General features: G+C 31.5%; 1 protein-coding gene across 3 annotated transcripts in view; it reads right to left on the bottom strand.

Moving 5' to 3' along the window:
* Window positions 1-3,480: 3,480 nt before the first annotated feature.
* GPR155 (G protein-coupled receptor 155) overlaps window positions 3,481-13,005 on the bottom strand; it is a 46,079-nt gene continuing 36,554 nt past the window's right edge. For all 3 annotated transcript variants that reach the window (XM_051991069.1, XM_051991070.1, XM_051991068.1), the window contains 4 exons: window positions 12,077-12,172; window positions 9,804-9,868; window positions 7,659-7,796; window positions 3,481-5,588 (listed from right to left, as the gene is read on the bottom strand). In XM_051991069.1, the coding sequence (XP_051847029.1) occupies window positions 5,288-5,588; window positions 7,659-7,796; window positions 9,804-9,868; window positions 12,077-12,172 (600 nt within the window). In that variant the 3' untranslated portion in view covers window positions 3,481-5,287. The remainder of the gene's footprint in view (window positions 5,589-7,658; window positions 7,797-9,803; window positions 9,869-12,076; window positions 12,173-13,005) is intronic.

Raw genomic sequence — 13,005 nt, 5'->3', positions numbered from 1 at the left:
AATTATGTATGTTTTATTTGTTAAACAAGGCATTGCTATGTTATACATTTTATATTTCCAAAAATCATTCACAACTATAGCCATGCACCAGAACTAACACCTTTTATTTAGCCCATTTGATAGCTTATACTTGAACCTACATGTTTGTTTTAGCTCTTTCCCTTTAGGATTTTAATCTTATAAATTACAGTAGTTTAGTAGTAAACTTTAATAGCAACCAAAATAATATTATACTACTTCAGGGTAGGCTGGGTTTAAATGAGATAATGTATACAAATTCATTTTGTACCTATAAAGCATTATTATGTAATTATTATTGATGATGATGATGAATGTGTAATACCCTGATCTTATATAAGTATGAATACTCTGATTGGTGTGGCTGATTGCATTCCTTCCATGCCTTTTCATTCTTTTTATATTTCCATTTATCCTCTATAAAGGATCTAGACACTTGAGACCTTGCTATGATTTTTAAAAATATTTTACAAATACCAGTGTAGCATTCAGGGTGACCATCTATTATTGCTGCATAAGCCCACCTCCTTTTCTAGTCACCAATATTATCAATCAAGACTTTCATACCACTTTTCACATCATTGTTAGCAAGTTATTGAAACCACATCTACCACAGATGTTTTAATTACTTTATAGGGCATGGTAGTCTCTGATGCACAAGCTTCTGATATTGCCTGGTTAATTTTTCTACATAGATTGTCTTTTGTGTTTCAGAGCAGATTATAATCATGGAAAGTTACATAGTTTTTCAAATGTGATCTACCCTGATCTCTAATGGACCCAGTTTATTTTTCATCTCCAATGTTTATCCAGTTTATATTTACTTACTTATGGATTAGTTCAATGAACTGCCTATCTGACTATGTTATAATCTAGGAAAGCCTAATTTAGCCTGGTATCCATTTATTATTCAGATTCAATGTCAAAATAAAATGATGCGCTTGTAAGTCATTCAGCAGTTAACAAAAGGTTTTCTTAACCAGTGCTTAGTTTGGGTAGACCAGGCCCTTTTATCTCCATATGGAAATGTATCTAGGTAGCATGTGAGTACCACTCCTAGGGTATCTGCCAAATATGAATAGCCCTAACTCCATGTGAATGGGCCTTTTTTGTGACTAGGAAGTCACACCACTATGATCAGAATGTAGGAGAAAGGTATTTCAAGCCAGGTACAACTTGAATTCTAATTCCCCTGGCTCACTCAAATCTGGAGGACACATTTTATTATCTTTCAGGGAAGAACTATGCTCATCCATATAACCAGACGAAGGTCATTTTCTGTAGAAAATGGTCCTGTCACACATGCATTTTTAGTTTCACTTATGCTTTATTTAGTATCATTGTCTTTTCCTAATAACTTCTCCAAGCTTCCTTTGTGAGAAATAAGCAAACTACCATCTGTGGTGCACCTTTATAGACTTCATTCCACACCTGTGGTTTACCAAGCTTTCTGAAGTTAAAGCTTTCTAAGATTTCTTAAGTCTTCCAGCATTATTTTCATTACATTATTGTGAAAATCATTCTGATTTTGCTTACTAAACTCAATATTAGTTCATACAGATCTAACCTTGTTTCACTGAATTCTTCATCTTTTAAGAGCCAATAATGTTCCATTATGTTCATATACCATCATATGTTCACTCATTTTTTTCAGGAATCAACGAGCAGCCACGTTCCTCCCAATTCTATAACATTAAAAGTGCAGGTTGATATATAGGACATTTTACTCTGACCTTCTTTTAGAGTAGCATGCCTAGTGATGAAGTATTGCTGGATCAAATGGCATGTGTACATTTGAATGACTTTTTCATTCGAACTCCAAATTACCTTCCAGAATGGACTGTTTAATATTTCCAACAGTGCATTAATGTGCCTACCTTTCCAGTAGCTCAAAAGCTTTCATTTTATCTTTTGTTATTTTTTTGGCAATCTGATTGACATGAAGTAAAATTTCAGAGTTGCTTCAATTTGCATTTATTAGTGATCTGGAGCATTCTTTCATGTGGTGGTTGATAGCTTATGCTATCATTTTTTTTTAATTGCTCATACTTTTTGATAAGGCTTATATGTATGTGTATGTATTCCTTATATATGTATATGTGTATGTATTCCTTATATATCTTGGACATCAAATTTTTATCAGGGATATTGCTGCAAAGATTTTTCCCAATTCCTTCCTTTCTTTTAATTCTATTGTATTTTTTCCCATGCAAAATCTTTTCAGTTTTAATGCTTCCTGATAACTTCTATCCATTATTTAGTTAAGAATTTTTCCTTAAGTCATAGTTGTACAAGGTTATATATTCTTTATTAATTGTTTTGTTTGAATTATTAGTGTAATCTATATTAATCCTAAAATTTAAAACTTATCCTACATTTTTATCAAGTTGAGTTTTTAAAAGTTCTAATACAAGTAGGATTTTTAATAAATTGTTGGCTACATGAGCAATGTAAAGAACATTGGATAGTTAGATGCAGGTTTTAACACCAGTTATGAAAAGGACTGAGGTGAGGAGAAGGAAAAAGCTAAATGGTCGATAGTTAAAGGTATTCAATTCTGTGAAATATTTTACCTTTTTAAAAATTAGATTTAAATTTTTAGAGGTAATTGATGTATAATTTTTTAAATAGTCTGGTTTTAAGAACACTTTTCAGAATTCCTCAGATAATTAATAACTAGCATTTCCATAGATGACACCTATTATATACCAGAAACTATACTAAAACATTTAAAAATATTATCTTACTTGATTCTCATCATACCATGGGAGGTAGGTGCGGTACAATTATGACCATTTTACAGATGAAGAAACAAAAGTAAACAGAGGTGAAGTGATTTGTACAAGGTGACAAACATTAGTAGTATCTAGAGGAATTTGAACTCAGGTTTTCCTGAACTCTGCATCCAGTGCTCTATGGTGCCAATTAGCATTCTGATATAGCATTTGGTTTTGAAAACAGATTAAATATTTTAGGCAGGTAGCTTTGTCAGTGGGACAAGCTCAAAAAATTCTCCCCCCAAAATTTTCTCTGCTTCTTTTTATGCTAGGGTATAAAATTACACACCTCTTGTGCAAGACAAATGCTCAGAGATCATCAAATCACATGTGAGCTTCAAAATAGTACAGTTGAGAGGGGATGAAGGCCTGAATTCAGGTGATGGCTACTTGAGTACAGAAAAGGGGACAGACACGAGAGGAAAATTATAAGTTCCCAGAGTCATTCAGTCAGCACTTATATAGTGACGATAGAGCATGCAACACTGCAGAAATTGTAAAGTACTATTTAAAAAGGAGTTTTTTTTTCCCCATAGCACCATAAAAAATTAATGTTTTGTTTTTTTTTTTTAAAAAAAGGCAGTTTGAAGGAACTAAAATAAGAATAGTATTAAGGAATGACCAAAAAGACCTCTTATGTGTTTTTTGCATTACTCAAATAAATCAAAGAATTACAAGAAAAACATTTTCTGCAACACAAATTAAAAGAGCTATTTTATTGAGAAACTTGCTACATTATTGAGGTCATAGGTACAAAGATATTTTCATTTGATAAAACTGACATATCCTTAATTCTAAAAATATTTTAATATAACAAAAGTACTGTTAGCCAAACTTGAAGATCACAATGATCAACAGTTTTCTGTCAGTACTTTCTGTGCTAAAAGATGCAGTTTTCTGCTTCCCTTTGTTTCAGAGAATGTATATATGTGCAAAGATAAAACAATTGATTCTTAATTTAAATTTGAGACATTTACATGCATTTGAGTTCCCATCTCAAATATTGCAATTGTAAATCAGTTCTTCCTGGCATAAGTTATATTTTAAGCTTAAAATCAGTTTAAATTCCAGAGCATTAGTACAGTCACAATTAGAATATAAAAAAACTAGACATTTCCTTGTCAAGATGACTCTTAATTGATAAACTGCTCCACCCTCAAAATGTTAATTTAAAACAAATGTCATCCAAAGTATTTAGATTTACTCATTAAACTAACACTAGGGTTTTCCTAATTTTTTTTTAAACACAGATTTAAAAGGGTAGTAACATAAGTCCTATTCACTTAAAAAAAAAAAAAAAATCCAAGTAGACAATAGAAAAAACTCTCCGTCTCTTTCATATGGAAGTTAGAAGCAATTAAATACAAAGAAACTAAATATTTTAAGTTAAATCAGTAGGGGGCCAAATATTTAATGTAGGAGTTGGTTGATAAATTGGGCTTAAAAAGTAAGACAACTTGGGCATATAATATTTTCTAGACACTTTAAAAAAGTGACTGTTAAAACTTAGGAAATAAAGCACACTAAACACTGAGTAATTCAGATAACATGATCATCCTTTTCTCCATCTTTTCCCCACCAATTTCAAAACAAGAATAATATTTTATAACTACATATATTTGTAGGTGCCTAGGAATCAGTATGCCAAAAATTAAATTCTAAAATTTATAGCAGCATATTAGATTTGGCTTCAAAAAATACTTTGAAATACATAAGAGACTTTCATTTGTATCTTTGTATCCCCAGTGCTTGGCAAGGTGCATGGCAAATAAGAGACACATGATAAATGATTGTTGACAAGAACCACTTCTTTCCCATCTTAATTTATCTAAATAGTGGTTCAGATGAGATGTGCAAAAATTTTCTAAGCCGGGATGTACAAAAATTGTAAATATATACATATATACTTATATATGTATATGTATACATGTATACCTCAACAATTATAGTAGTAATTTTGTTGGTGTCATGTAAGTTAAAGTACTCTAATCATAATGTGCATAACTAAAGTTAAAAACTAAACTTATATATTAACTTCTGTTATAGATTTGTGGAGATTGTCCCTTACCTTTTGATGGAAAAGCAAGAATAAGTATACTTTAAAAACAAAAATTTACTGTATTCCTGATTTGAATGAGTACCACTTGTCAAAAAATTGGATTGTGGTGGAGAAATTAAGTATTAGGAAGACCTCTTAATAAAATGATTTTCAGTCTCTCCAAGTGCAATTAGTAAGTGCAAAGTATACATAATAATGAGATTCATTTACGGCTCAATATCCAACTGTAAAATTCAGCAATTTAGAGTAGTGGCTTATTGGTTATTAAAATTACATTAAATAATTACATGCAAATTAATCAATAACAATTTTTGCCCAAACTGGTGATTATTATATTCAAAAGGAGCTCTCTAATAGTAATGATATAATAAGGAAAAATTGTTCCTTATTTTTGTTTGATAAAGTTTCCTTAAGTGTCTTATATTCACATATTTTAAGTTTGTGGAGAAAGTGAGGTAGGGGATGAGTGTTCAAATTCTACCTGTCTATCCTGTGAAGATGTACCTGAATTAGTGCCTAGAGGACTTTCTGTGGGACTGTCCTGAAGAAATCGATAAAACAAATATTCATCCCGAAATTCATATTCATTAGTAATGTGTTGTACAACTCCTCCTTGTACCAGCCTGTCTCCATATATCACTGCTTCACCACGGTCAGAGGCAAGGCCAACTTCAATTAGCCAGTTCACCAGGTCACAGCCACAGAAAGTTCCAGTAGAAGTCTTTGCACCACACCTGTATGTCAAAGGAATGATTCACCCATGTGTTCTATAAATCTGCTATCAGTACTGCATAATAGGGGACAGGTAAGGAAAAATGGGAAAATGAGGAAAGACAGCATGATAGTTGATATGTAAAAATGTATGGTAGAAAAGAAACTGTTTTGGATTATTAATGATTTGTTAAGCTATAAAAATCATTAAAAATATGATAATTATGTTTATGAAAAGAGTTAGTACATGAACATTAAACACAAAAGTGACATACTATATATAAATGTGTTTAAATTATTATACAATAGCATCAACTTTGTAATAGCTTTGTTAGAAACTACTACTAAAATTTTTTATTTATTTGCAAGACAATTGGGGTTAAGTGACTTGCCCAGGGTCACACTGCTAATAAATGTCAAATGTCTGAGACTGGATTTGAACTTAGATCCTCCTGACTCCCGGGCTGGTGCTCTATCCATTGTGCCACCTCCCTGCCCCTGCTACATAAGCTTTAAATAAGATTTGTCCAATTATAAAAATACAAAATGTTCTCAAAGATTGAAAACTACAGTAAATCAGGAATTGCTTCTCAGATAATAATATTTAATCAGAGATGTAAAATTTGTTTTACTAAAACAAGATAAAAGTTGTAGTTGGTATGACACTTTTGATTATTTTAAATGCATTCCTAATATAAAAGCATGGTTCCTCATGTTTCAGTAAATGATTAAAGTTTATGACAACAAGAGGAACAAGAACCAAATGAAGCTGTAAATTTTAATAGAAACATATAATGGACATGCAGTACGTTCAATAAAAGTATCAGTCAAGCAAAAGAACTGTTACAGAGTGAAAAAGGAAACAGTAGTCAAAGATCAAGGTGAAATGAAGAAAGCAGGTAATGAAAAAGAATACACTTAATTACATGAGTAGACTAAGAAGTCATACAAAAGTCACAAAAGGCTAATATACATTTAAACATCTCAAGTAACATCACAATGAACATAAAAAAATGTAATTTCAGGTACATATAAGATGTAATACATCCTAATTTAGACACTAAATTTCAGATAGTTCAAATATGAGACTAATTCCCCAAACAATATATGGTTGAACATCCATTCTTATTGTTAATTTTAAATGTTGAATTAAAATCTTGTATGGTTTCTGATACTCATTCCACATAACATGTCAGCTGATAACCATGTAATGACAACTCATGTATCCTTACAATGGGACAAAGGTCACTATTAAATAATGAGAGTATATATCCTGAAAAGGATATAGTGGAATAGAGGGTTTTACTATCACCCACCTTAGCAATCCTAAAAAGCAACAACAGCACTATGGTTCCCTTTCTGTTTTATAACCTGTGTAAAGATGTCAGATGAAATTTTCTTCTAAAAATTTTAGTTTTCTCACCCTCTTGAATTGCTGAAGGAAACTTCATATGTATTATTTTTAAATGATTTTGCCTGTCCAGATATCTACCTGTCACAAAAGAAGACTTGTGTGGTCTATAATAATAGTCTTTGCTTATCTTTCCCCATTACACAACTTAAAAAAAATTCATGGCAATGCATTTATTCTTTTTATTTTAATATCTGAGGCTAAGATCAATTAATTGGTTCTCATAGATATTACTGAGATGCTTGGGCTTGAGGTGAAATACAGTAGCTAGTGTCAGGACGGTCATAGCTTTGAAATTTTTTTTTGGCAAAAAGTAACATCAACAGGAGAATATGAAAATAAAATTGTTTCTAAATTCAAAGTCTTTAAAATTCTCTGAAAAGCATTAATAACTAATATCCCTTCAATTCTAATATCCTAGTGTCTTGTTTCTCAAAATATATTTCCATAATTTTTATGGGAAACCAAAGTTAGCAGCTTTTCAAAATTATCTAAATAAAAATAGTCTAGGTATGTTACATAAGTTTTATTTAAGGGATAATCCATTTCTTATATGTACTGTCCCATGAACCAAATATTTATAGTTACTGTGCCCAAGTGCTCAAAGTATAATTAATCTGAAAGGTAGACTCAACATTTAATATTTTAATTAACAGGTTTCTCTGTACAGGCATTTGCCCACCTTCTTTCCTTGACAATGCTTCGGACACAGAGATCACGATGATAATGGACAAACTGTTGACAGGTCATTCTGATCTCCTCAGCAACAGGGGATGATCTATTTTCTGCTGTTTCTTTATTACTCCACAGGAATTCAAATCTGAAAATCAAAATTGAAGAAGAGGCTAATTGTAAGGGAAAACAAAGACCACCACACAGGGATCTATTCCTCTATAAATAAATGCTTGTTCAATAGTAGTCATCATCTACCTGGCATATCCGTATCACTCAAGCCTGAAGCAATGGTAATCTGTCTTCATTGATATTTTATTCCTTAAATACATACAACAAATTTGGCATATTTGTGATTTGTCAAACTCCATTTTCCTTGAGATATTTTAAAAACAGTCTTTACAGAGATCAAAGATTGTATTTCAGCATTTTTGTGTAATAGGCAGATTTCCTGTATATCTTGAATGTAGAACATCTACTCTGTGTGAATCATTCCAGCCATCTGGTTTATTTATTCTTTAATCTGATCAATATTGAAACAGATGATTAAATCTCCTGAAAATGACTACTTTATTTTCCTATTTCTTTACCATGACATCACTTTGACGTTCTTTAGTTAAGACTACATGGGGATTTTACTGTGGAAACAGGAAGCAAGATGGCAGAGTTAAATTAGTGTCACTCAGCCAAGTTCTCCCAAATTCCTCTCCAAACAAGTCTAAAGTAACACCTCATATCAAATTCTAGAATAGCAGAACAGAACAAAAGGTTGTGTGAAATAACTTTACAGCCTATGAGAACTTAGGAGGTCAGCAGGAAAAGGCTTCCTCTGGGGTTTAGTTGGGCCCAAACTACAGCACAAATAGAGCAGAGCTAGTTATACCAGCTTGCCTTGTCAAGGAAGGGAGAGAAGAGGAGAATTTGGAACTCAAAATTTTTAAACTGAATGTTATGTTTAACCTATATTGGATTGCTTATTATCCTGGGGAGGGGAGAAAGAAGGGAGAAAAATTTGGAACACAAGGTTTTGCAAAGGTAAATGTTGAAAACTATTTTTGCATGTATTTGGAAAAATAAAATACTATTTAACAAAAAAAAAGTTAGAAGATTTTGTTTACATGTAATTGAGAAAAATAAAAAAATTTAGTGGGAAAAAAAAGATCAAATGGAGACTAAGAACCTAATAATGCCAAATCTTAAAGCCTGATCTTGGTTTTTCTGGCTGGCTTCTTGTATTACTTGGCTCAAATCTCACCATTCACAAGTAGCCCTCTCCCAGTCTCCTTTTGCCTCCTTTTCCAATACTTGTGCCCTCTATGAGATTAGATTACCTTCTATTTATATTATATATATTTCTTGTATGTACATTTCTTTTGCCTGTTGTCTTTTCAATTACAATATAGGCTCCATAAGGGCTCCAAAAGGTACCCTTTTGAATTCTGTCTGTCTGTCTTTGTCCTTAGCATTTTCCACAGTGCTGACAGGGATTGAACACTGAAGTTGCCACTTTTAAACATCTACGAAGCCTGTTAACATGCAGTCCTTATTATGTAGTGCCTTGGTAAGGGGAACTCTGGTGAACATTTCTACATTTTACTAGTTTTATCATGAAACCTAATGAGGCTAATGAGAATGTTTTATGTACTTTCAAAAAAATTATCCAAACTTAATGCTTATGACTCAGAATATTTGTAAATAAGTGTCCCCAATTAAAGTGGATATGTGAACAATCTTTGTAGAAAATAGTAGAACCAAAACTTTAGAAAAGCAGAATGAGTTTTTTTCTTGGAGAAAAGTCAAATTGTAAGAATCTAAACTACTTTTGATAAGAGATACACTATAATGTATAGAAATACCTATGAAAGATGAGATAAAAACTCTTTACTATCTTTAGAATATATCTTTAAGCATATTTTAAAATTACATTTTTAATTCAGTAAGTTTTTTTAAAAATATAATATCAATAATTCTTTATAAAATGGAAATATTACCTACTGGATTTATAATGGTTCCTTTAATACTTTATCTGTGGATACTTCTTATAAATATATCAATCAGCAGATGACACTGTTGTTTTTGCCATTAAGTATTAGGAGCCTACTTTTATCATTAATTTTATTAAAAATTAGAAACATTCAAAGTTTAGTTTACTTACCTTCTTTTGAAAGGCAGAATGATAAAATGTTTGTCTAACCCAAAGATTCCAAAAGAAATAAAACCCTGGTGGAAAAAAAACACATTTAGACAAAGTTACATTTTTAAAACTTAGAAATAAAATTTCAGCCCCTCCTCCCCCCCAAAAAAAGTTCAGAGAACAACATTTAAACAGTTTAAAGTTCTAGGCCCTAAAACAAGAGCATTTTTCTGGTTGTTTGCTCTATGTTAACAGACTTTATGATACTCCTCTAGGAGAACAGAAGCTGAAGAAAGGAAGAGTTCTGCTCCACATGATATTCTCATTCTTCTTTGTAGTCAGACAAAACTGGGAAGATATTTGGTAGCTTTTACCTCAACCTTACAGCCAATGCTACTGGGGAAGGAAAATATGTAGTAGAAATAATTATTTCAAATCAATGTCGGCTTCTGGAATCATATAAATTATTACTTTCTTATGGATGTGGTCTCTACTTTGCACCTCTATCATGTAATTTTGTGCACTTATCCAAGAATTCATGTTTCATATAAATATCATATGCCTTCAGAACACATTGTCAGAATTATTTGCATTCTGGTATAATAGCCAATACATAAAAAATGGTGCTGGCAACCAGTACAACATATTAAATCACTTTGTGTAGTGCAAACTATAAGTGACATAAACTTTATGTGGCATAGAAATTGTTTTATAGACAACTCTTGTTTATTGAGACTAATGGATAGTAGAAATAAGGTAATCCAAAACAAGAAGGAAACAAAAAGACATTTATATTGAGTCTTGAACTATATCACTATTCTGATATTTTAATGCTATTATGTCTTAAAATGATCTCAAATGGAACAAAAAAGTAATACTATGAATCTCTGACTTAACCAACCTATCGTTCTACATGTTTATTAAACATCACTCACTTTTCACTAATTCTACAGCCTAGCCAAACTGGTGTTCTTGCTCTCATGCACAATATCTGGCAGGCAAGCCCTAGTTTCCTTTTTTTACCCTATATTTACTTTGTAAACTGTGTGTGTTTATAAAGCTATATTTGTGTATATATGTATGTATGTGTATTTATGTACACACACACACACATACACACACACACACACACACACACACACACCCAGATACACATCTATCTATCTAAAAAATTTCCTTCCTCTATACCCACATTCTCCTAGTAGAACATAAGGTTCTTGGGAACCTTATTTTGTCTTTGTATTCTCAGTGATTGGCATATAACAGGAGCAAAATAAATGCTTATCGATTCAGTTCAACTTATCCTTTAACCTCACTCTTATTAAGTTTTTCCTTCAAAGCATCTGCCTAAAAATAAGGCTTCCCTCTCATACTTTTTATGGAATATGAGATGTGGGTTTCAAAAAGAATTTTGCTAATAACTACAGGGTTGCATGTCAAATCAAATAAATGTAACAGAACTTGATGTTTAAAAGTATTAAATTGGAGAATTTATTAATTTTTCCACTAATAAATGTTTATTAATTAAGATTCTATTTTGTTATCTCCTTTTAGTATAGAAATGATCCTTGGTTCTTGAAGATTCTAATAATGGCATATATGCTCTTGTAGATTTACCTAAGCTTTAAGGAAGAGTATACCAACAAACTTCATGTCTATTAAATAAAGATAAGTCTAGCCAAATTCAAAGAGGCTTATGATCAAGTTTACCAAAGATAATTAATTTTTTAATGGAATGTCTGCTAAAGCAAAGAAAGGAACTGGGATTTTTATGTAAGAAATGAAATCATCAATGAAATCACAAATTCTTGAAATATTGAAGATATATTAAAAATTGCCAATAAATTTTAAAATACTATTTAACAAATATAGGATCTCCCAAAGTCTAAGTGTGATTTTAAGCTGTTAAAAGTCTAAATACGTATTTAGAATTTCAATAAGACTTTCTGCTTAGGAATTATTAAATAATTTATTTTATGTGAAGCTGTAATAAAGAATTTATTTGTCAAAGCTAATCTAATAAATATTTTTTAAAATTTGTATAGATCATGAGATACATTGCCTTTGTTTCCATAAGCATTCTTGCTTTCAAAATTAAAATGGAAGATGAAATCAATATTTCTGGTTGAAATATTCAGAATACAAACTGGCAACTTTAATCAATATAATAATACATTTTCCTACTCAGAGATAGGCATATTTCTGACTGACGATATAATATAGTTGATCAAATAGAACACACACATGTGCATGCGCACACAGATGTTTCTTCAATATTCCTAGTGAATAAGTACCTGTCCAAAATTAAATACAGCACAAAAAAATTGTAATTCAACATATAGTCTTCCAGGTTCCTGGTTGAACAGCCACCACAGACAACTTGAAAGATTCTGCAAAGAAATAATAATTTTTTTTAATGAAGAAAGCTATTCACCTTACTTACCAGAATAGTTACAATTAAACAAATACCTTAAATCTAAAATCTACTTAAAATTTGAAAAGGAAGAATAAAGGACAAAACACTTTCTAGAAAGAGGTTGATATCTCCTTCTGAGATATGGCCTTTATTCAGATGTCTATTCTAATTAATTCTGGGGGGTAAAAAGATATCATCTATATTATAAAAGTTTATTTAAGACATCAGTATTGATGCCTAATTGCAAACAGAAGATTTTAAAAATTTAAACACTTTATTATTATGGGCCAGAACTCTTGTACTTGAAACAAAGATTCTTACAAGGTGTTAAGTCAGTGGAATTGATAATACAATGGTTAGTTTAGCAAGGTGATTAATAGTTTTCTAGTTCAGTACATGTATTTAGTACTTAATATAATTCTACAAGATTCATATCTACAATGATATAATTATAATGGAATATATAATAGCCAGCAGGGACTGAGAGACAGATTCATTCCAATGTCTACCTTTGTGGTGGCTGGAGGCTGAAGCACAAGCCTGGGGACTCAGAACCAGATTCATTCACTTCATCTCACACCAAGTGATGGCTGGCCTCCTGCACTTGCCCCCACTGAGACCAAAGCCAATCTGAAAGGCTTTCCAGAAATCTGCCCCAGGCAAGGCATCAATAAAGAATTTGGACTTTACACCTGGCTATTCTTCTGGTGATTACTCAATTGAAAGGAAGGCTGTCCCAAGACTTCCAGAAAACCAACAAGAACAATATACTTTATGATTAAAAAAAAAAAAAAACCCAGATACTCC

This window comes from Antechinus flavipes, chromosome 3, assembly GCF_016432865.1.
Source record: "Antechinus flavipes isolate AdamAnt ecotype Samford, QLD, Australia chromosome 3, AdamAnt_v2, whole genome shotgun sequence".
Taxonomy (NCBI): domain Eukaryota; kingdom Metazoa; phylum Chordata; class Mammalia; order Dasyuromorphia; family Dasyuridae; genus Antechinus; species Antechinus flavipes.
This window is presented reverse-complemented; position numbering and strand designations above follow the sequence as displayed.